The sequence below is a fragment of the Lissotriton helveticus genome, chromosome 11 (assembly GCF_964261635.1).
Source record: "Lissotriton helveticus chromosome 11, aLisHel1.1, whole genome shotgun sequence".
NCBI lineage: Eukaryota > Metazoa > Chordata > Amphibia > Caudata > Salamandridae > Lissotriton > Lissotriton helveticus.
In genome coordinates this window covers 862413860-862439586 of record NC_136072.1, presented here as the reverse complement: position 1 = coordinate 862439586, position 25727 = coordinate 862413860, and the positions used below count along the sequence as shown (strand labels likewise).

Here is a 25727-nt window from a genome sequence, read left to right as displayed (position 1 = left end):
AAAAAGAAAGTTTTCGTAGATACATAATGCTCAAAACAACTTCACATAGGGTCAATGTCAACACATGAAAAGTTTCTCTTAACCAGGTTTAGGACGCACATGTTACATCTCTTGTTAGCAAGACCTAAGGGCAGTTATACTAGTCATGAGTTAGTATCCTGCGGCTGCGACGGCCTGTCTCCGCAGGACCTATCTCATTTTATGTTTTTCTGTAATCTGTACTCAGTTCCACGAAAACATTTTCTGGTCCTTATTCTAAAAAAGCTGACCTGCACTTTTATATTTGCAAATATTAAAGGATGATTGTATTCCATTTGTGGTGGGTTACTTAAAGTCAATATTGAAATCAAGACAATGTATGGACAACTGACGTGGGGCCTGATGAAATCTTGGAATAATTATGATGGGATGAGCTGTGAAATCTTAGTGCACCTTGCAAGCTGGTCTTGGCTCTTTTAAATTCTATTGATTATGGCCTTTAGCCTTTTTATTGTACTTTATGTATTTTTATATATGCCTGATTTTTTCATGTTTTGTCGCTATGTATCTTTTATAGTTATCCTTGTGTAGCCGAATAAAGTTTATTTTGATTTGATTTGATTTGACTCTGAGGCAGAGGTCCTAGACCTCCCGATCACTCCGGAGGAGGTCCATGCGGCAATTTCTTGCTTGGCTTCCGGTAAGACCCCGGGGCCAGACGGACTCCCACAGGAGTTTTACGCAGCCCACCGGGACACGCTGGTTCCCCACCTGTAGGAGTTGTATAAGGAGGTAACTGATAAAGTCTTGTTCCGCGCAGAAACCGACATGGCCACCATTGTGGAGATACCCAAGTCTCAGCCCCCCTCGAAAAACTGCTCTGACTACCATCCTATTTTGCTCATAAACTTGGAGCTCAAGGTGTTCGCTGCCATTTTGGCTAACCGTGTGCAGCCGTACCTGGCCAAACGGGTCCATCCTGACCAGTGCAGCTTCATGCCATCGCGGGCACCAGGCACTGCCTCTTCTTCTCGTTGACTTCGAGAAAGCTTTTGATTCTGTGGACTGGCAGTACCTAAAAGCGGTCCTGGTAGAAATGGGATTCAGGGAATACTTCTGCAAACTAGTGAAGGCGCTATATATCCGACTGAAGGCCCGAGTACTGGTCATTGGAGCCCTGTCACAGCCCTTACCCATACAAAGGGTACGAGGCAGGGATGCCCCCTCTCACCCCTCCTCTTGGCCCTAGCAATGGAGCCCTTTGCGTGTCTCATACGATCTGACCAGCGCATCATGGGGTGGAGATGGCCCAGATTAGAGGAGGAGAAAAGCGCTCTCTATGCGGACGACGTCCTCCTACACCTGGCGGAACCTGGGCAGTCGGGACCCCGGTGCCTTTGGGCGCTGAGTCTCTTTGACTGAATTCCATCCTGGTCCCCCTGCATCTCTCAAGAGAATGTTTTGAACGGCAGTCCATGATATTCCTTTGACTGCAGTCTTTCAAGTATCTTGGGACCTCGCCTGCGCGCTCAATGTAACTCCCTTAGTGAGGAAAGTCCGGGCTGACCTCCTTAGATGGCATACACTGCCACTGAACCCAATGGGCAGAATAGCCCTATTCAAAATGATGACTTTACCTAGGTTTCTTTACATGCTTCAGAACACACCCCTTCTTTTCTCACGTGCATGGTTAATGGGGATGGACAGTCTGGCCATCAAGTTCCTCTGGGGGGGTCAGAGGCCCCGTCTGCCCCTCACTCAGTGCCGGATCCCGCCCCTTGATGGCGGTGTGGGGATGACAAACCTGAATCTTTATCTACCCGGTTCCTTACCTTGAACGATTGGTTAAACGGCAGCTAGTTGGACTCGGCCTACAGGCTGGAACTACATACCCTAGGTTTACCGAACATTCAGGGGATGCTGTACTGAAATACTGCCCCAGAACCCTACCTGAGGTGATGCATGGGGTACTTCTGGCCTGGCATGCTTCTCTGCGCCACACCCACTGGGCAGGCAAATTGACTCAATACACTCCACTTTGGCAGGGCGTCCAGATCCGGGAGGTCACCGATGTATCTGGCTTTAGAGCATAGGATCTCATTCGGATCTCACATTGGGGGACATCAGGAAAGGGGACAAAATGCATACCTTTCAGGACCTTCTCAATCTGTGCTCCTTGCATACCTCGCAGTTTTCCCGCTACCTGCAGCTGCGCCACGCTCTCCACTCGCACATCCAAGAGGGCACCTCTATACCTGAATGCATCCCACCTGAAGCCCAGATTATGACTGGCAATCTGGGAAAAGGAGGGATCTCTCGTATCTACTGCTCCCTTACGAATAATACCCCGAACACACTGTCATGGCTCAGAGACAGATGGGAGGGATGGCTTGGGTCCTTAGACGAAGACGACTGGTGGGATGCCCTAATGGCCCCCAAAACAAATACAGCCTCAGCGTGGCTTTGCATGTTCCAAATATATTACTTACACGCCACTTATCTCACACCGCCACGCCTCCACCGCGCTGGGCTCCGTCCCCATGCATCCTGCCCATGCTAAAAACACCCACATGCTGATTTCTTAATATGGTATGGCTTTGCTCTGTACTCACACGCTTTTGGGAGTCAATGGTAGGGTAACCTACTGAGGTTCTTGGCTGGGAAGTACCTCCCAACCCAACGAATATGCTCCTGGTAATTGTCGTGGGGCTGGACAGCTCGCAAGCCGACAAACTTTTTCTGACTACAGCCCTGATGGTGGCTAAAAGAGATATCGAGGCGAACTGGCTGAACTCAACTGCCCCGCCATGTTGTGGTGGTGCAGAGGGGTGGACTGGTGAGCAGCACAGGAGGGGCCGATGTACGAGGCCAGGGGATACCCGAAGAAATACCGGAGGGCGTGGGGCGATAGAAGGCTAATGCTCTTGTTGGCTAATCGCGAGATGTGGTGTATGTTATTCTGCTTTATTCTTTGTTAAGTACATGTACAATGCCTTAAGGACACTATGCTCCTCATGTGAGCTGAGATCTGAGCTGGCTGTTGATCTTTTGTCTTATCACGTATGTCTCTTACAAAAATCAATAAAGTTGGTTATCAAAATATGAATTACGTTTTGATGATTCACCTATGAACTCTGGGTTCTCCTAGAGCTTTTCGTTAGATCAACAAATGTCGCTCGGTAAGCTGCCACAATAGAGACTGAGCAATAGTTTAGGGGGCATATTTATAAAAAAATATCGGAGTGTGATGCTGTGCAAAATTTGGCAGCACTGCGTTCCGACATTTTGAAAATGCAGGGATGCACTGTTTTCACAAGAAAACTGTGTACCTCTGTGTTTCCTCTAGCGCTTGTGCAAAGTTGCCAGGGTGCCTGTGTTGCAGGGATGATTGTTTATGTGCAGCATGGAACACCTTCCCGCACATAAACAATTGCTAAAGGCGATTTCCTCTTTCTATATGTGCTGCAGACTGCAGCACACGTGGAAAGAGCAAAAAATAGGAGAAATGAAAAACTTCTCCTCGTATCATCATTCTAACGTCTGGTATTCCATTACTTTTTTGGCAGTGCCTCACCCTGGTAAATCTGGGGCCCTCACCAGCCCTGCTTTGTCCTTGTCAGCCGCGACTCTCTCGTTCCAGACACAGCCCGTGGGTGCTGCATCTCCCGCAGTAGAACAGCCCATGGGGGCTGCATCGATCGCCCACTGAGAAGCGGACTTCAATACGAGAGTCCTCTAGTGGCGCCTGAAGCCAGCGTCATCGCCCAGCGCCAGCGCCAGGAGGCGCCTCAAAATGGGAACAGGGCTCCCACGGCGCGGAACGCGCTCGGGCCATGGGCGGGCCCGTCCCGCGCCCGTCCCGCGCCCGTCCCGCATCCGTCAGAAGCCGGAAGAGGCTGGTCTGGGCCACCCCACTAACCTCTTAGGAGCTTTGAACCCTCGAACGAATCCCCGAGCATCGACCCCACCACCTGGACTTTATTATCATATATCGGATAAGGCGAGGAGAGGACATCTTTACTGTGCCCCGCTGGGTCTGTTCATACTGTCAATAGCCTTATAGCTTATCACAGCAGGGGAAAGTAAACATTTTTATCGTGGACACTCACCCCGAGGGAAAAAACAGAGGACTGGAGTAGAACCTTATAGTGCTTTTTAGATTTTGGACTCTGTGGTCTGGATGGATGGATATTGGGTCATTTGGGATTAATTGCAAATTGTAATCTGTTCATTTAATAGGATGAGTAGGAGGAAAGCGAGGGACTCCATGGTGGGGGGAAGTGCAAGAGGGACATTGGGCGCATTTTTAGTGGGGGCGGAGTCGCTGTTGGTGCACGAGATTCAACTGGCAGAAAAGGGACTCTCACTGGGCTCATTTGCACTACAGAAGAGGTCATCTATGGGGCCCATAGCATTGGCTAGGTGACCTAAAGCTGATAACCCAGTAGCTAAAGACATCTTAAATGGCAATCATATTGTCATTAGCCCAGATGTTACAGACCCACAAGGGATAGAAATGTTAGCACAGACTATAGAGGTACCACAGGTGGCATCATGCACAATAACATCAGCAGGAGAGGAGACCGAGGGGGGTTGTGACCCACACATGGTTTCACCCGGTGAGCCAGGACAGCCAGGTCACGCGGGGGGAGCCATGCCTGGGCCACGACTTCAATTAGAAACGGAAAAACTCTAAGGAGAGGTGGGGAGGTGGTTACTAGATCAAAAAGAGCACGACTAGATAGAAGTGAGACCGGTTGGGTCACTACTCCATCAGTGGATCCTCTGGTAAAAACTAAGCGAACTTGAGGGGAGGGGAACACAATTGAGAACATCAAACCAAATAGGAAAGGTGCTCCTACCCAGGGCAGAGTTACAACCTTAGCAGGGCAACCAGAGAATTCTCAGTGTACAAAATGTAGGAAGGCAGGCAATCTGGGGGGAGAAGGTGCAGAAATGTGGACCAGGCTGGAAACTATGTTGAGTACTCATCTTGAGCCCCTACACAAGAAAATCACCCAAACAGAAGAGAAAGTAACCTTGTTGCTTGCCCAGATTAGTAATTACGTGAACGCTGTAGTGGCACCCACAGTAGATAGCTTGGGGTCTTTAGAAGCCTCTGTCCTTCAAGGGGCCGCATGCTCCCAGAGAGAAAAAGTGACACAACACATGGTTGTGAACGACAGCAGCAATTAACAGAGGCTGTTAATAAAGCCTTGCCTATGGGGCCCAGGGTGGGTAATGCCCCAAGCGTAAGAGGCGATAGGCGACATACTAGCCATACAAGAGAGGGAACCGTGGATCAGAATGCGAAGTCATCTGGGGGTTTGGAAAATAGAGGGGACCTAGCAGAAAAAGAACCAGCAAGGCAGAGTAGTCGGTCAGTACAAGATGATTGGGTTAGAGGTTCCAGGGCTTTGCCTGTGATAGATCTTTTAGCCGCGGCTTGCCCTTACACATTAGTTTTGACAGGGGTTCCCGCTCTTGGTGGAACTAAAGCGGAAACTCCACAAATGTTAATCAATAAGTCGGGCCATTGGCTGAACAGGAACCTGCAATTTAATATCACCAATCACAGGCACATTTTAATGGCGAGACGGGTGTCCTGGATTGGCTGTACTAGGAATTGCTTCCCAGGAGACACAGTGATCTTAAACCTCAGGTTCCCCGAACTGGTACAAGATCTTCTCACACAGGGTAAGGGGCTCTTTCGAGCAGAGGATGACTCGACTATTAAGATGTTACTACTGGGTTTCTTTTATAGAGACAGGAAGGGAATAAACTTAAGGGATAACCAGAGGACTGCTCAGACAGGTTATGCCCGAGAGGTGATTCCGGTTCATTTATCTAATCGTTATGACCTGCCCGCAAATGTTTCAGACCTAGATTATATTGATTGACGCAAGGAGAGTATATTACCTGAGGAGGAGGGAGGTTTGCATGCTGTACCCCAGACCATAGGCGGGGGAGGGACACTACGGCCACAGGCCGAGGAGCCCACGTCGCTGACCTCCGTTGAAGTTTCTCGGGGTTCAACTAGGATAGGGAATACTCCAGCCAATAGCATCCCCCCCCAGGCATGAAATCAGGGCAACAGCAAATTCCCCAGACACTCAGTTATGGCTCCATTAAGATCATCTCGTGGAACATAGCCGGGCTTTTGTCCAAACTATCCAACCCAGAATGGTTACTTTACATAAAGCGCTTTCAGATCATGTGCCTCCAGGAAACATGGGAGACGGACAGTAGCTTGTCCGCCCTGGAGGGCTATAAAATGTATTTTGTCCAGGCGTGTAAGGGAACTGTAGGCAGAGCGAAGGGAGGCCTAATCATATATGTGGATTTAAGCCTCAGGGGGAGGTGGGATGATCTAGGATGGGACTCAGAATGTGTGCAGGGGGTACGATTGTGTATGAGTGGTCTTAAGTTAATTTTTGTAAATTTTTATAATGCTGTTTTACCGGGACAGCCCTTAATAAGACTGAAGGAATTGGGGATGAGCGTAAGTGGGATATATGAGCAGGGGAGCCAGGTACCCCAGTTGGTATTATTAGGTGACTTTAATTGTCACATATGCCCAAACGTGGAACCTAGAAGGGGGAATTGGTCTTCATGCCCAGTAGAAGAGGGCCCGCATTTAGAGCGCACAAAGGAGGGGAAAGAACTAAATAAGTTGTTAGGATCCTTTGCCCTCACAAATACCATGGACTAGATCAAAACAGGGATACCGGCCTGGTTCATCCAACTTTCAAGGGAAGAGGCTGTGCCTCTTTTATTGATTATATTTTTGTTTCTACGTTATTGAGGACCAGGGTACTATGGTTTGAGATACAGTCAAATATATTTAGTGATCATAATCCACTGGTTATTTCACTCAGGGACCCAAATTTACCAAAGCCCCCCTCCCTGCATGGGGAAGAGTGGTGCTTTATTAGCTACCGACCAGGGGAGGAGACTTAGATGGTCTCAGGCAGATGGCGTTGCCTTCTATAGCGCTCTACTAGCAGACAAACAACAATGTGTTTGGAAGTGCCTAAAGCCATTGGTGGACGGGGCTGAGCTGGTTACAGCATACCAAGATGTCACTAAGCATATAGATAGCCTACTTAGAACCAAATCCAATGGGAGGAGCAAGGAGGAACCCAGGTGGTTTGATCATTGCTCTAGGGTTGCAAAAGAATTGAAAAAGGCCCTTAAAACAGTCCCTAGGGAAAAGAGCATGGTGTCCACATGTCGGGCACTCTACAAGCAGGCAGTTAAATGCCGAAAAACCACTTTGCAACACCAGGCTTGGGAGAATATGAGGGAAGCTGTAGAATCAATGAACATGACTGCTTTCTGGAAGGTTATTTATGACCCCTGTTTTCAAGAGGCTAATGACCCGAAGATAGCAAAACACATCCTACCAGCATCCTGACACGCGCATTTTAGTGGGCTATATAACTATGGCACAATCGAGGAAAATATAGTGGGTGAGGAAGGGGGTGGGAATGTAGGAAACATTAAATTTTCCTTAGGCGAAATACAGGCAGGCATAGAGGGGCTGACGAGGAACCAAGCTCCAGGGCCTGACGGGGTTCCCCCTGATCTTTTCCTAAGTGAGGTACAGTTGTGGATGCCAATCCTGACCAGAGTTATCAATGCTGCTTTAGAGTCAGGCATGCCTGCGTCCAGGTCTACAGTCACAATTGTACCCATATTCAAAAAGGGAGACCGAGATAGCCCACTTTGTTATCGCCCCATCTCCCGAATTGATGTCTCTGTGAAAGTCCTAGGAAGGGCAATTCTAAATCGTTTGCAAGATTGGGTGGAGGAAAACCATATACTTACTGATACCTAGTATGGGTTTAGATCAGGATGTTCAACAGCTAACCAATGCCTTAATCTATATCTATTAACAGCCAAGTACACCGTAGCCAGTCAGGAGACGGTGTACTTGGCTTTTCATGGATTTGACAGCAGCTTTCGACCGCGTGAATAAAAAAAAATGATGGGCAATTATGGTGGCTCTTGGCGTGGACCCGGGCATAGTGCATATTTTAAGAGCCATACATAAGGATACCTCTGCACGGGTAAGATACAATGACTGACTGACCAATTTTCATGCACAAGGGGGGTAAGGCAGGGATGTATATTGGCCCCGTTCTTATTTACACTTCATATAAACGGTCTAGAGCGGGCGCTGGTTGCCTTGGAGGTGGACTCGCCAAGGATTGGAATTAGCGGGGGTCCCCGTCTTGCTTTATGCAGACGGCGCTGTACTTCTCGCACGGACCCTCCGAGGTTTACAATGCCTTATAGATGGTTTTGTTTGATTCATGGAGAGTCTTGATTTGGCTGCCAACCTGTCCAAATCTTATATTATGGAGGCAGGAAAGACGCCAAAAAGAAAATACCAATATATGATTGGCGCACACGCCCAGGAAAAGTGCAGACATTTTCTTATCTAGGGATTTGACTTGATAGTCGCCTTAATTTTAAACCCCTTTTCAGACGAGAAATGCTGGTCCCTAGTGAGCTGAAATGGTGCCACTATGAATTTTGCACGGAGGGTGAGGCGCTGGTTGGCGGAACAAATTTTCAAATTGTATAACACAAAGTGCTGTGCCAAAATACTTTATGGGAGCGAAGTTTGGGGTTTTATTAACTCACAAAGTGTCCAAATCGAAGAGAATAAATATTTAAGACAAGTGCTGAGAGTTCCGCAAGGTACACCGTCAATTATCATCCATGAGGAACTGGGTGTAACTTATCTGAGAGATAGGTTAGAATTAAAACCCGTTAAATGTTGGATCAAGATTTGGACTAACCCCGAAGCATCATTAACCAAGGAGATCACAAAGGACTGTTTGGCACGAGATCAGGGAAGGAATATCCCATGGTTAAAATATGTGAGGTATTCCCTGTTAGCCCTGGGGTTTGCAGAGTTTTTAAATAATCCAACAAAATTATTACCACGTTACTTCGGTATTTACTTCGGTATTTACAAAATATGTGGCTGACCTGAGGGAGGATAGTGAATTGAATAAACCCTCTGTAAGAGCATATATTCTGACTAAATCTTGTTTAGGCATGGAACAGTATCTGTCTTTAATATACAATGCTCAAGACCGATTTTTAATAACACGCTTCAGGCTAGACCTATTACACCAAAGTCTAGCGGTGCCGGCAGGTTACACCAGGTTCACAGACCTGAAGGGTCCTTGCGGGTGCGACCCACGGTCTCCGCAGGATACCCTCCACTCTGTGTTACTGTGCCCCTATTACGAAAATCCTAGGAAACGTTTTTTAAAAAGCATTTTAAAAAAAGGGGGGTTTTAAGGAGGCTAATGTTGCTTTACTGTTCCTGAAATTGTCTTCAGAGGTGTTAACTCTTTTTTGTACTGTGAACTTCCTGAGGTCGGCATTGCGTTCTAGAAAGACAAGAGGTGAGGAGTGACTACAGTAAATTTAGCAACGTGGTCATTAGAACGACCACGTTTTAACAATGCATGCCATTACAACGCAAGTTGGAACAATGACCTGCTCTGGGGGGGGCGCTGGATGTTGGAATAGTATAATTTACTGTTCCAACTCCAGTCTGTGCAACAGTAGGAAAGGTGTTGGATTTTAAATCAAACTCCTTCTGACCACTAGAGCAAGTCGTTGTTTTGACTTGCGGGGTAATGGCATGCGTTTTAACACCGCGGTCATTGTAACAACTGCATTGAAATGGCATGAGGTGTTCCGGTTTCGGGGTAAATGATGTTTACCGCCCCAAAGTGTTTTATTCTCATCTCACTCCCCACTGCATTTTAACAAAACTTTACTTAAGTAGGCATTAGTGGATATGCTTAGAGTAAATTTAGTAACCTATTATGATGACTATTTTCTTTAGTAGAAATAAAACAGGCACTTTGTAGCCCTAGATCTCTGCTTCATTTAATCTAATATAGCTTCATAGACTTGACTAAAATTTAGGGTGTTTTCAACAGAATAGTGGCACACTGAGAATTAAGCCAAAATACCCTCCGAGCCCCTTTACATATTATCTTGGACCTTCTCTGCTAGTTGGTCCTCGAGCTGCACCTCAATGATGAGGCCAAACAAGATCAAAACCAGTCTGGGGTTGCTTGTGCTCCTGCTAGGAGCAAGCATGGCATATCAGTTCTGGCTGGACTGTACCCTAAGTAAGGGGTGTGCCAATGCTAATTTGCCTGTGAATGGACTCTGTAATTAATGGTCCAGTCTAGCTAACGAAACAATGTAATGGAATAACCCAGAGTAATTGTCTGTGGGTAAGATGCTATCAAGTATTTCTAACAATATTTTTGTTGACTGATAATCAATGGCATCAATATGGCATGTGAGCATTTTTGATGGGTTTGTGTTGTTTGCTTAGTGTGATATTTTGATTGTTTAATGTGTGATAGATATATTATTGAGCCATCTCATAGCGAGCTAAATTGCATTGCTGTGCTGTGTCAGGTGTGAGAGAGGGCTCAGCCATGTATATTATGTTTGTGATACTTCAGGGCATATAGCTGGGTATCGCATCTCACACAGGCACCTACTGTCAGGCAGAGAAAATGTTGGATAGGGATGAGCTGCAGACTACACATTAAGAGGGGAATTACAAACTTACCTTTCCCATGAACATACTGTCATTTACTCATAAATGACAAGCTAGGAGATTAACTTCCACTGACATGTTTTCGATACAGAAGAAAAGATATCTAAAATAATCAATGCACTATGTTTGTAGAGAAGAGCACAACTAAAAACAGGTAACCAATTCTCCATAACTAAAGGTAGTCAATGTAAGAATTCCTTGCTTTTTGCATTGTGGCTAAATGCACTGCATATAAATCTCCTATATATACACACGCCTACAAGACTGCGGCTGTACGTCCCAAATATGAATAGTTTGGGCAATGAAAATAAAAAGCCAAATTTACTAATGAAACGAGTTGGTGCTATTTGTTTTGTAATATAGCTCTCTTGATAGTGGCTTCTTGGAAAAAGCATCTTTTATGGTAAATCAGTGAGAAAGAAGGGGGACGGTGGAGTGACTTAGAGCCAGAGTTTCATACCAGTGTACACAGCAAAAACGTACATGTATATTTTACTGTGGGGTTTTAAGAAACGTTTCTCGGGATTTTAGAACCATGCAATAATCAAAGCCTGATAAGAAAAAGGATACAGTTTGTCTAATGTAACTCATCTCATTGACCCAGACTTGTGTTCTCCCCCAGTGGCAATGGAGAACAATTGATTTCAGAATCCTGGTACTCATAGTTCTCAAACAGAAAAAATATACATGTATCCCAGTGGTGGTTGACACTGGGTAGTTATGGTTAGGTCTGTGTTTTCATAGGAAATGCCTTTTTTGGCTTGCTAATAACTTTGGCACCATTTGCCGAATCGTCATAAAATGTTCCCAAAAAAGTATATATTTAGGCTAATTTAAATATGTGCCCGGAGGACGTGGCGGCCCCCGGGGGAGCAGTGTTGCTACCAGGCATATAAAAATGTCACTGCCCCAGAGAGGTGGTGGTCCCCAGTGCTTTCAATAGCCTGAGAGGGGGGGGGGTGCCATGTGCACCCCTCCTATCTTTCCAAAATGCCATCAGGACCTGGCCCACCGGGGAGTTTATTAATAAAGAAGCACAGGAGCCCATAACTCCTGACAAAAAATTTGCTTTTTTGCCCCAAGAGGCCAAGGGGGCAGGGTGTTTCGACCCAGCCCCCTTTTCTTTATTTTGAATGTTTTCAAGCCTAAAGATGGCTTCCAACGCTTCCTGGTTTGAAGTACTGGCAGCCAATCAGATCTCAGCACGATATCTCAGGTGGGGTTGCGGATCCTCCGCATCCCCAGTTGTATATCTGAAAGATCTTTAAATAACACTGCAGCTACTGAATGGATTAACATCAAATCACAAAAAAGCACTTCCTTGGACCAACATTTACCTTCCTGCCAAATTTGATATAATTGCGTTCAGCAGTTCGGGGTGTAGCCCAAACTAAAGGTCCTATGAGAATTAACATGGGGGAAAAGCGCTTTTAAGCACCCCCTGGTTCGCAGTCCCTGCTTGACGGATCACACCGAAACTTTCAAGATAGCAGCTGAAGTGAGCGCTGCATCAGTTTTGAAGATGTTATGAAGATTTGTCAAATGGTGCCAAAATTACTGGCAAATGAAAAAATGCTCTTGCTATAGAAACTAGATCCTAGCTATCACTTCCTACTGATGCCCGCCAGTAGGATGTGTGTGTGTGTATATATATATTCACTGAAAAAACCATAGGTTATAGACCATATATAGTTAGGAATTAGCATTTACAAAACCTTTAAAATTCACTGAAAAAACCATAGGTTATAGACCATATATAGTTAGGAATTAGCATTTAAAAAACCTTATTTTACTCACACAAAACCATTGAAATTCCATATATAGTTAGTTGTACTAACTATATATATCGCGCACCCGCAATCCACTGCTGATGATGTCACATATTACATCATTCATGACATGGTCAGTGACATCACTGATGACATCACTGATGACATCTCAAATGACATCACTGATGACATCACTGATGACATCTCATTTGACATTACTCATGACATCATTCATTCATTTTTTAATACTTTTTTTTTGTAAGCTCCCGGGGCGCGGACAGGTGAACGCACGGGTAAGCGCAATCTTGCGGCGCGCCCCGGGGCGCGTACTAATACGCGTCCCGGAAGCGCTATTGCCGCAAACGAAAACAACATCGTGACGTATCGCGTAGCCGCCACGCCTTGCGTCATAAGACACGTATCGCGTAGCCGCGAGATGCGTCTTATGACGCACCGCGTAAGCGCACCCGGAAGCGCATACGATCGCGCAACGTAAGCGCCCCGATGCGCTTACGATACACGTCCGGGGCGCGCCCCGGGGCGCGTAGCGTAAGCGCGTCAAACCATGTGACTTTAAAATAACACTTTTCATTGGTTCAGAACTTTTTATTTTCCACCCATTTCTCTCACTATTGCTTTGTACTTGGAGAGAGCAAGAGCTGTTCTGTCTACTCTATCTCCTACTTTTCTGATCTCCAGCAATGGCTGCAAGAGAGTCATCCAGCAGTGATTCAGATGGATTTTTAGATGAGGACCCTCCTCAGCAAAAGAAAAAAACCCATTTCATCTGGAAATTTTACGACATCCCTGAAGGACAGAAAAAAGTCAACGCTCCCAAAGTAACCTGCAAAATATGTGGGAGTAGTTTATCCAGAGGCAATCCTCTGAAAAAATATAGTTTTGGGAATGCTAATTTGATCAGGCATGTGAAAAGAAGACACCCTAACAACTTTGCCAGGGAGAGTGTCAGAGAGCTGGCACGGAATGTACCAACAGATGGCGGCAGCACCTCCACTGGTGGAGCAACACCTTCGGGACCACCCCGTGGAAGAATGGTCCCTAACATTCAGCCGGTGTTTGCAGGCATCACATTTTTGTGCACGGAGTGTGACGAACTGCTCTGCTATGGGGAGCAGAGTGTTGAACTGATTGCCCTAAAGAAGCAGCAACACCGCTGCTCTGCCAGTCCCTAAATTTTCAAATTTTTTTGCTCCTGTTGAGCAGTTTTGCAATCCCTGTTTTTGTTTTTCCCTTGACAAAAATCCAAAAAAAATATAAAATTGTTTTAAAAAGTCTAAAAAAAATATAAAACAAAAACAAAAAAATATATATAAAACAACAAAATCAAAAAAAAGTTATTTTCAGAACTACCTCCAATTTATAAAAAGAAGCTTTTTTTTTTTTTTTAAAAAGTCTGTCATTTTTAATCTCCATGGTACACTCCCCCGTAAGCTCCCCGGTGCGCGTACCGGGCGCTCCCCCCCCCGCGAAAATCGATTATTTTTTTTTTTTCATCCGCGGGAGCCTTTTATGGCCCCCACATCAAAAGTAGGGGGTCAGGGGGGTGTACCCTGCCCCCTTTTGCTCATTTCCCCCCTTTGATTCTTGCCACCTCTTGTGTCTCAATCCCACCGAGACACAAGATGGCGGCCGCTGCGGACTGTTTCGAATGTTTACAGACACCCGAGAACCAATCAGCTTGCCGTGCGCAAGTCGCGTGGCGCGCCTGAAGCGCTCCCCGGTACGCGTAGCGGGCGCGGCCCTAGATATATATCTTTTTTGAAACCTGATTTACTCAAAATTCACAGGACCACATATCTTGAGACCTAGCAAAGGCACATCGGGCAAACAATATCTACAATTTTGCCAAGTTTCATGGAAATCCATTCAGCCGTTCGGGCTAAAAGTGAGGCCAACCGCCCTATGGAAAACTCAATGTTAAAAACACGTTTTGGGACCCCCCTTTTTTCTCGGCCCCCCCTTGACGAAACCCCCCCAAATTTTCGGGGGCTGCTCAGAAACAAAATGTTCCATTTTCCTGAAAATTTCAGCCAATTCCGTCCACAAACGCCAAAGTTATTAGACATAGAATTTTCAAAAATCCCATAGAGAAAGAATCCTAACTATATATACCTACTGGCGACCGCCAGTAGGTAATATATATATATATATATATATAAAATCAAACATTTATAGGAGACACCACAAACGCTCAATAAGTATACTTGCCACCTATTATAAAAAACATTAATGTAAGAAAGCGACAGCAGGAGTCTAGAGGGCATTGCAGTGTGCTGACTTAGAATGACATTTCTCACATTTGTTCTGATAATTAATTGTTAAGCATTTCTTTTTCTAGTGCCTGGCACTAGCTTTACCGTAATGGAGTTTGCCAGTGCGTGAACTCTTTGGAGTGATACTTTGAGAAGAGGAGAATCGTTATTTAACCAGCACATGTACTCCACTGTGAAGAATAGCCGCTTGGTATGCAGCGCTTCACAACCTCTTCTGCCTCTGACACCTAATTATAAGTACGATGAATTATTGAAGGAGGAAAATCTAATTAAAGGCACTAAGCACTAATAAAATATTGTTGGAAATGCTACTGCAGGGCTTGCCTAATTGGCATTTCCTTCCTTTGTTGTGGGCGCAGTCTGTATGGGCACGTTAACTGGTAGCCTGATATAAACAATTATCTAAGGATATTTGAGGGTTCTTTGAAGAGAGAACATGTGAATACCATTCTTGTATTCAAGGGTTTTTGTTTCATATGAAAGATTCTCTTTGGACATAGGCTAATCACATATAAAATGCAATTTTTCTGATGGGTGAGTCTGAAAAGGGGGTTTATAGTTAACAACAGGTTACATTTGCATAGTGTTCATCTTGCTTTCTAGTTCTGAGGCATCATTTAACATTTATTAAAAAATACAATACATCACAATGAGGTAGAAAATGTGTATGGAGAATGGGATTGATTGGTGGATCTGAGAAGCCACGAGGAGGAAAATCATAATGTGAATGAGATAACGTTCAACAAACGTATTGCAAATTGATGATCGTTTGTCAAGAAATGTAAGTGTCAATGACTGTAGCTTTCTTTAGATCAAGGATCCTCAGATGCCAAAGCCATGCTATTATCCAGTATAAAATGCTTCATAGGTGCCGTTAGATCACAAAGGTGTTGAGTTGACAACTTTTTCAACCCAGCGGATAGATGAATCCTCGCCTTTTCAGGTTTGGGAAACTTAGTTGTTATCAACTTAGGAATATCTGCAAATGAATGCAGCAGAAAAAATATATAAAAAATATTAATTCTTACTAATATTTATTTCTCTTCATTTGTAGGCATTATGCAAATTTTTATACAGGTTCCTTTTTAATGAAAGAAGGCTGTCCAGTTGTTCTTTACACCCAATCCGAGAGCTGCTTTACAGTCGTAATAATTTATATCGATTTTACATGATCTAATTGCTTTAGAAAAATAAAATCTGAATGAGTCAAATTGGAATCTATCATGCATTAGGATGCAAATTACTGATTTTGTCTTGTTGTTCTTGCTGTGTTTCGTACTCTACAGAAAGGGAAATGAAAAGGGCTCTTGTACAGCAGCCCATTTTCTGACGTAATGGAGTTATGGAAGTAGATACCATGGAGTAAATTCTAACCCAGCCCATAAAGTATAAGTGTTGTTATTAACTACATTTTATTCAGTTCAGTTCAATACTCTTTATTTCGGCATCATGTCATAAAAGAGAGACACAAATAAATACATAAAAAAATACAAATCATTGTGGCCATATAAAAATTCCAAAGAAAATAGGAATAGGTATACAAGGCATAAAAAAAAATACATTAAAAAGTAATTAATAAGATCAATACAACGCAATCCATCTCTTTATAAATACAATAAACTCGTGAGCCAATCTTCCTTATATACTATTTCCTTATTCATTTTGTTATTCTGGAAAGAATTAAAGATTGTTTTTAGGTTTCGACCTGGCGAGGGCACGAAGTGCCCCTCCCAGATCGAAAACTTTTGTCAACAGTATGGATGTCGGCACCGCCTCTGTCTCTCATTGGCTAGCTCCATAAATGGAGGCTAGCCATTGGGAGACAGAGGCTGTCAATCGCGCTTTCTCGGGGAAAACGCGATTCGGGGGCGTTTCTCGGGCTTTTTTTAAGCCCCGCCCCTTTGTCCCGGGCCGCGCTGCGATTGGCTGCCGGCCCGGGACACCCCCGTGACGTCATTTCCCGAGCCGCGCTGTGATTGGCTGCCGGCCCGGGACACCCCCTGACGTCATTCCCGGGCCGCGCTGTCATTGGCTGCCGGCCCGGGACCTGACTTGTTTTATTCTTGCTCGCGCGCACACAAATCCCGGTCGCAGCCGCACAACATACGGCCGCCTCGGTACTGCTCCATGGCTCAGCATGCGTCTGCCGGCACTAAATATATATTACGGTAAGAGAGTTTGCTTCGGTACCTGTGCAGTGTCCGCAACATCGCCAGAGGAATGACCTGTATGATACTGCAGAGGTGAGAATTGGGTTACAGCATGGCGCCCGTGCCCCATGTGCAATAACAGACAACGAAAACTCATAACATGCACTTGCACCGTGAAAAGAGAATTACTTTGCTAAAGTGTTTTGCTGTTTGATTTTAAGAAATGTGGCAATTCCCAGTTCTTGTGCACGCACGTGCAGAAAACTGGTTGCCGAAATAGTATTTCCGCTGGCCGCCGTAGTCAGTCATGCCTTTAAAAACAGGGCAGTGATACGTTTTCTGTTGCTGTTGCATGGTCCGCGTTTCGATTGTCACAACCAGCCTTTCTATCCCACCTCATTTTTGACAAAACTACAATCTTAATTGGCCCTCCTGCTGACAGTCTCTCCAGAGAGGCCCAGGATTTTGAGCATGAAGGCTCCCTTGTATCTAGCAGCAGGAGTAAAGGGTAATGGCTGTGAGAGGCCGAGCCACGGAGGAGCAGAGCCACGGAGGAGATTGCTACCGAAGCCAATCCCTCCTACGTTGTGTGCTATATGTGTAAAAAAAAATTCAAGCGAGCTGGTATCACCGGCCTACCTTAAAGGCTAATAAATGCTACATGTTCTGTTCCGTCATTGATGCTGAGAAGGGGCAGCTGTTCCCAAGCATAGAAGCACTGCCTTTCAAGTCTTATGTATGTTTTCCATGAAGGGGAGTGTGAGTTTGGGGCCTGCTGGTAACCAATAGGAACTTCGGACTTGATAGGAGCTTCAGCCTGCGGAGTCAATCCGGTTTACCCGGACTTGAAAGGAGCTTCAACCTGCGGAGTCAATCCGGTTTACCATTATCCTTGCCTAATCTAGCTAGGCACATCAACCCTCTTACATGGTGTTTGCTTGAATCTTTGATTGGTAACTTCTAGTGCATCCATGTATGTGTCCCTTACATGTTTGAGTCGTTTACCATTTGTGTGTCCTCCACTTGATCTGAGAGACTGTTTCATGCATTATCTACCCATAATGTAAAAAATATATTATCTAATGTTATCCCTAGTAAGCTCCCTTCTGCCACGTCAGGTCTAATTTCCCAATCACTAGTTAATTTTTCTTATATGCCTTGAGTTATAAAATGGGAGCTTACTAGCCTGTTAACATGTCACCTATCTTGGAAACTCCCTGCGCATTTTTCCTCTTGTTATTTTTTTTTATTCTGATAATTGTATGAAGTTTTATTTTTTTACTTTAAATATGACTTAATTTGGGCCTCCTTTTTTTTAGGAATACGATTACTTTATAAATCTTTCGAGGTCTGGGTTCCACGTGATGGTTGGCAGGTCGAGGACACCCCAGAAATGTTGATCCTAGCTAAATCACCTGCATGTAAATAAGCTTTAGCTTGCGTTTAAATTGTTTAAATTTGCTTAGAGAGAGCATGTGGATGTTTTAGCCGTGATTGCAAACAATTACTTGCAGCCAAACAGTTGGTGACTAGCTGTTGAGAGGGGGGAATCAAATATATCCATGGAGAGTAACTAAAGTAGTTCGCAATCGATTATTGTTTTATCCACTTATTCCACATTCCCTAATACCTTGTATGTTTCTAGCATGCACGTCACAAGTGTACACAAAGCTTGGGGGGGGGGCTGTATGTGCAATGCAATTGTTCTCTCAATTGCGAGAGTTTAAGCTATTGGCATTGTAAATGACAATGCCATTTATTATTCTGTTTTAAAAACAGCATATAAATAAAAGCGATTGTCGTTTACAATGCCAATAGCTCAAACTCTCGGAAATGCGAAACCTATTGCATTGGAAATGCTTGTTTATAATTGTTAATCAAATCCAAAGGGCCTCGTGCCTACACTCGTCTGAAAGTAAACACGAGGATCGTAAGCTGGTGCTTAACGCACTGAACTGTCTTATTCATGAAAACAGACTGTACCCTGTCAATGGTAGATTTTTTTTACCTTCATACACATCGTTTGATAATTTTCTTTCTTATCTAGATGTCTCTTTGTTGATAGCATAGGCAGGTCGATGCTATAGAACAAGAGACACAGTTAACTAAATTCACTGGTAACTGTTTTGCAAGGAGGAAAAACATGAGAAAAACTTGTCATTCTCAAGGGAAATATCTATGTGCCCATAGTTTATAATATCTATCGATGGGATAGTAAGTTTTATCAGAGAAAATTATTTGTTTTCTTAAAATAACCCTCATCCACCAAAATGTCCCATGGTGGCATGCTTCATCATCGGGTTCTTCCCGCCCCACTGACTATGAGGGGAAGGGAGTGGAAGGGTCAGAAAAATAAGTGTTGTTGAAAAGTACCTGGCTGGTTGGAAGATAATATTTATTAAGTCCTTTTGCTGGTACGACTAAAACTGGGTACTAAATCCGCCACAGGAAGGCAGACTATGCCGAGCAAGGGCATTGCTTTGAGGACTGTTTGACTACAAGCACCCCTTCCTTCCCGTGAAGTGCTCATGGAACATGAACAATTATGTCTAAACAGAATCAGCATACCTTGTAGGTCTTAACTGACTCCACATACCTAGTAGGTACAATTAATGCATGAATTTAGCATTTCACCAATGTAGTGAATTTTACAACTATCTAATCAAGGCATACTAGGAGTGGTAATTGGGATCAATACCCCTGGTCCTGCTGAAAAACCTATGGGGTTAGGCTTGAAATATGTTGACCTGGAGACCATAACACCCATCATAGTTTAAATCTCCACTACCCCGGTTTTAGTAGTACCCACTAAAGCACTTAATAAATATTATCTTCCAACCAGCCAGGTACTTTTTAACAACACTTATTTTTCTGATCCTTACACTCCCATCCCCTCATAATCAACACCAAATAAAGTGCTCCCACATCTTCGTCATTCGTAGAACGCCCGTCCCGCAGCGGGCGGGATGAACCCAATGATGAAGCATGGGACATTTTGGTGGGTGGGGGTTATTTTAAGAAAACAAATAGTTTTCTCTGATAAAACTTACTATCCCATCGATAGAACAGTCACAAGTAGACTTTTTTAGTTTATGTACGTATTACAGGAGGCTGAGTTCACCTTGTAACTTACCTCTCCCTCCCACTTTTGTTTACATCCTAATTTATAATTGACAAATCAAGTGGGGGACAAGGAGCGGGTTAGATAGGTCCAGCACCTACGCTCCTAATTAGACAGTAAAGTTTAAAGAAGGGTGCAGTTCCTCATTGAAGGCAAGGGGGAGTGCTTGCAGGTGGATCAGATGAAATGACCAGATGGATCCAGGAGGGGATATGAGTGATCAGATCTGATTCCCCTGACCCAGCCAGGTCGGCAGAGGAGGATAGGTCCCAGCTAATACACTGCAAGGTCCCCTTTTCTTTCCCCAGCAAGGCACAGTTATCTGCCTTACCTACGGCGTATTACTAATCAACTTTGGGGTTGGATCCCCCTTTATGCACCGCAGCAGGTGCAGTCTAACTAATTTTGGCTTTAAACCCTTCTCTACCACCTGGGCTCCAATCCTCTGTAGAGTAGGTATTAACCTGGCCCTGATGAAATGCCACTGACCCTCGAGGCACCGACGCTTGAAACATGTGGCCCTCATTCAACACTCACTAAAGCTATCTCAGTCCATTATTACCAGCAATAGCTCCCTTGTTTTTACTGTGTAAAGGGAACCACCACTACATTAAAAATATTTTGGGGGAATCCCTTAGACAGTTTTAACCACTTGCACACCACCGTACACATACATCACCTCACCAGCACTCCCCATATGCCAAAAGATCAAGAGATCTCGCAGAAGAGACCATTGAAGGGCCAGTCAGCAATTTCAGCGCTGGCCCAACGAGGAGTGCCCTATGAATGATGAAGCATGAAACCCTTTTAAGTGTGTGGGGGCACTCAGATCAGATCACTCGGATCCCCTCCTGGATCTCTCTGATCATTTCATTGGATTAAACTGCAAGCGCTCCCCCTTCCCTTCAACTGCACCTTTCTTCAAACTCTACTGCATAATTTATAACACACTGTTGACTGAGTTGGGCAAACAAAATCTCAGGGAAAAAGGCAGATTGTTGAAAGGAAGAACTGGTAGCAAAGACACTGGTGAGTTAGTAAGGCTAGAACCAGGGTCCATACAAGACATGTCAGAGATGACTGCAATGGTATAGTAGTATCGATATATAAAATGTATCACCATATGAATTGGCCGCTAGTGATATGGTTTGATGCAAGCTTGCTTTCCTCCTGTTATGTAAATTCATTCAATTTTATCTTGATAATGTTCTCAGTATTAAATTGATATTTTAGAACAAAAGATTTCCGGAATCTTTAAACATTTTTATATATTTAATACAAATAAGCACTTAGGCGAATTAAGAACATTTAGTAAATGAAAAAATTGTGGGCTATGCTATGTTTGTACCAGGAAAAAGTTGATGAAGCAAAACTTTTTTGTTTCCAAAACACCAAACAAATAGAACTATTCAGCCTCAAAATAAGATCTATCTCTTATCTGTGGAAAACGGAACATCATGTTTCAAAATGTTTCAGAATGTACTACCCCGTCAAAGGTTACAGAATGGGTGTCACCATATAATTTAGCTGATCTTACATTCTGGGTCATTCCAAGACCATCTTTCTTTAATCTATATTATGAATTTCCAATCTATGAACCATCTTTCTCGCACTTGAAATAACCCTCTACTTTGCATAAAGCCCCAATTCGACCCTTGAATGTGACCCACCAGGCCAACAGAGGACCTGGCCTCCTTTCCACTGTTCGAGGACAAGCTGACTGAAAGCAATTTCTCTGTCTTCTACGCTTCTTTTGTGGGGTTCATGCATTGAAGAAACAAATTATCATAAAAGGCTGAGTTTATGGATTAAAAGCAAACGGATACTCATCAATTGATCCAACACTAAATGGAGTGTGGAAATTGTGAGGTTGGCGCACTGAACATCTGCTGTGTTTTTTAATGGAAGTTCTCCATCCACCAAACTCTAAGTGAAGCGCCTCAATTTTCTCGGGTATATTGTGAAGAGGTAACCTCACAAGATAAAAGGATGGAGGGAGTCCTGATTTGCAAATGGCTGTGTCCAAACTGGGGTGCCATGGTGATCAAAATAACTATAGATTTAACCCATGATCTCTTGACAGGGGTGAGTGTTCGAAAAGTTTTAGCACTCTGTTCATCATCTTGTTGTGTTTTCTATCATGTGAAGAGGGGTCAAACCTTGTATTTAACACCACCTCTACCCTCTTGGTTTTCAAGCCTCATAGCATTTATCCCAACACAAGATTTTGTATAAGTCAGTCTTTTAAGAAAACCCTCGCTCAATGCAATTTATCATCTGCAGTATATTGTCTGTGTAAGGAAACAGGCCACACAAGTTCAGAAAGAATAGTTATACAATAACGAGGAAGGAACAAGGGTAGTGTAAGGAATAAACTAGTGCAGCATGTCCTCACAGCACTGTTCTTCTCTGTTCCATTCTCGGTACCTCCTCTAGTCCCAACACTATCACCACATCACATACCCAAATAGCATAATATTTGACTATCTCTCTTCCTGCTTAGCTATCATAGCACAACATACACTACCTGCCACTCTTCTATTCTTTCTCTTCTGGCACTCTCTTGCTTTCTCTCACCCTCTCAAAGTGACACTAGTGCATGTTACTTTTTGAAATAGTTTCTATTGCCTGCGATCTCTCCTAGTCTCCTATTCGAGCTGTTCCTTCCTATGCACTCCTCTTGAATCCTTTCATAAGAAAGCCCCACTTTGAATCCTAGCCATATTAATTACATGTTGCCAAAGACTTTGACAGTTTCCCCCCAATACATATTTGTCTGGCTAGAAGTGGAAAATAAAAAAAGGGTCCAGGAGGCTCCCTTACATATCTGCAACTATATCTACTCTGTACTTGGAACATCAGCAGTTTCTTCCTGCACTGTAATACAAAGTGGTGTGGTGCCTTTACATCTTATTACCCCAAAAACATTGAACTTCTGCTTTGTTTGTCACTTCAAAGTTTATCTAAACTTATAATAGTTTATTTTATAGTTTTATGTTTTAATTAAACTTGTTATAGCTTAATGACTTGATTAAGCAGTAGAAATACCTAACTTTCATATTTTTTTTCTTCTTTTTAGGAAGCAAACTTCTATTTCTGGCACTCTGCTTGAACGTCCAGGACCAAGTCGACTCTTGTCCCGGAGCCTGTTTATGCTACAATGAACCCAAGATCACATTAAGTTGTCAGCAGCAAAGATTGACCAGCATCCCTTCAGAGATACCTGTACAAACCCAGAGGATTTACCTCCACAACAACAAGATAGCTCTGGTGCGATCAAACAGCTTCACTGCTTGCCGCAATCTCTCTCTCCTCTGGATTCATTCCAACAACATCAGTGTGATTGAGCCTGGCACATTTTATGGACTGGACAAACTGGAGGAGCTAGACATCAGCGACAATGGAAACTTGAAATCAATCAGCCCATCCACATTCACAGGGCTTACACACCTTCATTCTCTACGTATAGACAGATGTGGTCTGCTTGAGCTGCCTGATGGTATTTTTCGAGGGCTGTTTTCCTTGCAGTATCTATATCTCCAAGACAATAACTTGCAAGTCTTGCATGATGACACATTTCTTGATCTCGCGAACCTCACGTTTTTGTTTCTGCATGGCAACAAAATCAAGAGCCTGTCTGAAAATGTTTTCAGAGGATTGGTTGGTTTGGACCGGCTACTCCTTCATCAGAACAGAGTGAGTCAGATCCATGTGAGGGCTTTTCACGACCTTGGGAAAGTGATGACATTGTATTTGTTTAATAACAACTTAACCGTGCTTACAGAGGAGGTGATGGCTCCCTTGGTGTCTCTTCAGTATCTTCGCTTGAATGGAAACCAGTGGATATGCGACTGTAGAGCGAGGTCCCTCTGGAGCTGGTTCAAGCACTTCAAGGGCTCCTCCTCTGAATTAGAATGCTATCTTCCTTCCAACCTGGCCGGTAAAGACCTCAAAAGGCTTCCGAGCAGCGACCTGGATGGATGTGTTGATTATCCTAACCAGATAAGAACAAGTATATTCAGTTCCAAGACCAGATCAGGAAAGGTTACCACTGTAGACACACCCTTAATTTCAAAGGACAGTACCCAAAAATGTTGTCAACCTGACGTCGATAAATCATTTGTTTATGAAGGAAAACCAGGACCCTCTTCACACACCAGCAGGTTGTCCCCTAACAATCCTCTCAAGGATAAGGAAAACATGTCAAAAACAAAATATGTTGAAAATGTTGGGCCTACCAAAAATGGTTCTCAAAAGCAGATTAATGATTCTCCTTTTGGGACGTTTCCAAGTAATATTGACAAGCCGCTGACCAAGATGAAGCCTGAAATCATAAACCCAATAGAACCTTCTACAGCGCCAACAAAAAGGAGGCAGGGCTGTGTTAAAAAAACTCGATCTAAGACTCAGTGCCGCCTAGCCCAACCAGGAAGTAGTCCAAATCTGCACTTCAGTCTCAGTCTTTTGCTCATCTCCTTGGTGTGGAGCCTTATGTACCCTTGTTGAAACCAACAGTTTTTCTTGGTCAATGACTCTTCAGGAAACAGTGTGTTGAGCTCTGTAAGATGTTGCAACAGAAGTAAAACACTGTACACCCCAAGAAAGCTTTGTCACAACAACAAAAAATTACTGGATGCCTTTACAAAGAAAATATGGTGTATATAACTGCGTTATTCCCGGACCTGTGAGATATATATATTTTGCCCCTCAAACTGCACTCTGACTCAGAACAGCATTTGCTACAGCAGAAACAGTGAAAAACAAAAACATACTTAACAAAGAAGAGCAGGAAAAATGCTCCTGAAAGAATGTTTGACAATTGTTTGTAAATCAAAATCTTATTGAAAGAAGTTTTTCTTTGCAATGGTGATGCATTTGATGCTGTTTTCCCCTATGTTTCTGAATATTGCAGTTTAACCATGCTCATCTCTTGTCACACCATGGTCACGGGTAGCATTTGTTAAAGAATGCTGTCTTTTCATTCACAAAGATTGCGGTATTATATAGATATGCATTTTATTTTACTTGTGTAAAAGTATAAAAATATAAAAATAAATATTTCTTTTTCCTAAATAGTATATTACTTTTAATACAACAAATGTGCCTGTAAACAGTTTTCGAGCAACTTGCAATACTTAGAATGAGAATAGTTCTCCACATAAATACTATGCTTGTGATAGGAAAAGAATGAGAAAAAAAATCAGATAGTGTTTTATGAGGTGTATTTTCTATGAGAACAAAACATTTTGCATCCGTGACATATGAAAGCCTTTCGTCATGATAACTCATGGACCACGGCACATTCAAGAAAAACAAGCATTGGTAAATGCATTAGGTTTCGTCTATGTGATTAATAATAGATTTTTGGTAAATTTTAAGATAGTGAGCAGCTGCGCAATATAAGTGATGCAGGCGAAACCTAATCACAAGCACCAGGAACAACTGGAATTGTGCATATAATTCTTTATTTTATCTACAAACAAAAAACTATTGAATTTAATTACTATTTTTTTTTTGATAGGGCCTAGAAGCTCCTTAACAGTGCTGTGGAGCTGTGTAAAGTTAAGCACATTCCTGCTAGCTCTGACACACCCCTCAATCCCTGTACACACACGTTCCTTGCAGCATGGATATGAGGAGCAGCTCCTACAGTTCCATCTCACCTGCCTTTGATAGCAGAGTGTCCCCACTGGTGAATGGCTTCCTCCAATAGCACCGAGAGCCATGTTCTGGGCTCCTAGCGAAGGCTGATTTCCGTGCCTTGGATCTTAAAAAGCATCCTCCAGCTGCATTACCAGACGC

At 43.7% G+C, this 25727-nt stretch overlaps 1 protein-coding gene across 5 annotated transcripts in view; it reads left to right on the top strand.

Annotated features, from left to right (window-relative positions):
• The window catches only part of RTN4R (reticulon 4 receptor), a 906839-nt gene extending 881867 nt beyond the window's left edge, over positions 1 to 24972 (top strand). For 4 of the 5 annotated variants that reach the window (XM_078665916.1, XM_078665918.1, XM_078665917.1 and 1 more), the window contains exon 5: positions 23005 to 24970. In XM_078665916.1, the coding sequence (XP_078522042.1) occupies positions 23005 to 24431 (1427 nt within the window). In that variant the 3' untranslated portion in view covers positions 24432 to 24970. Of the gene's footprint in view, positions 1 to 23004 lie in introns of all 5 variants that reach the window. The other variant, XM_078665914.1, reaches the window with a different exon arrangement.
• Positions 24973 to 25727: the final 755 nt, after the last annotated feature.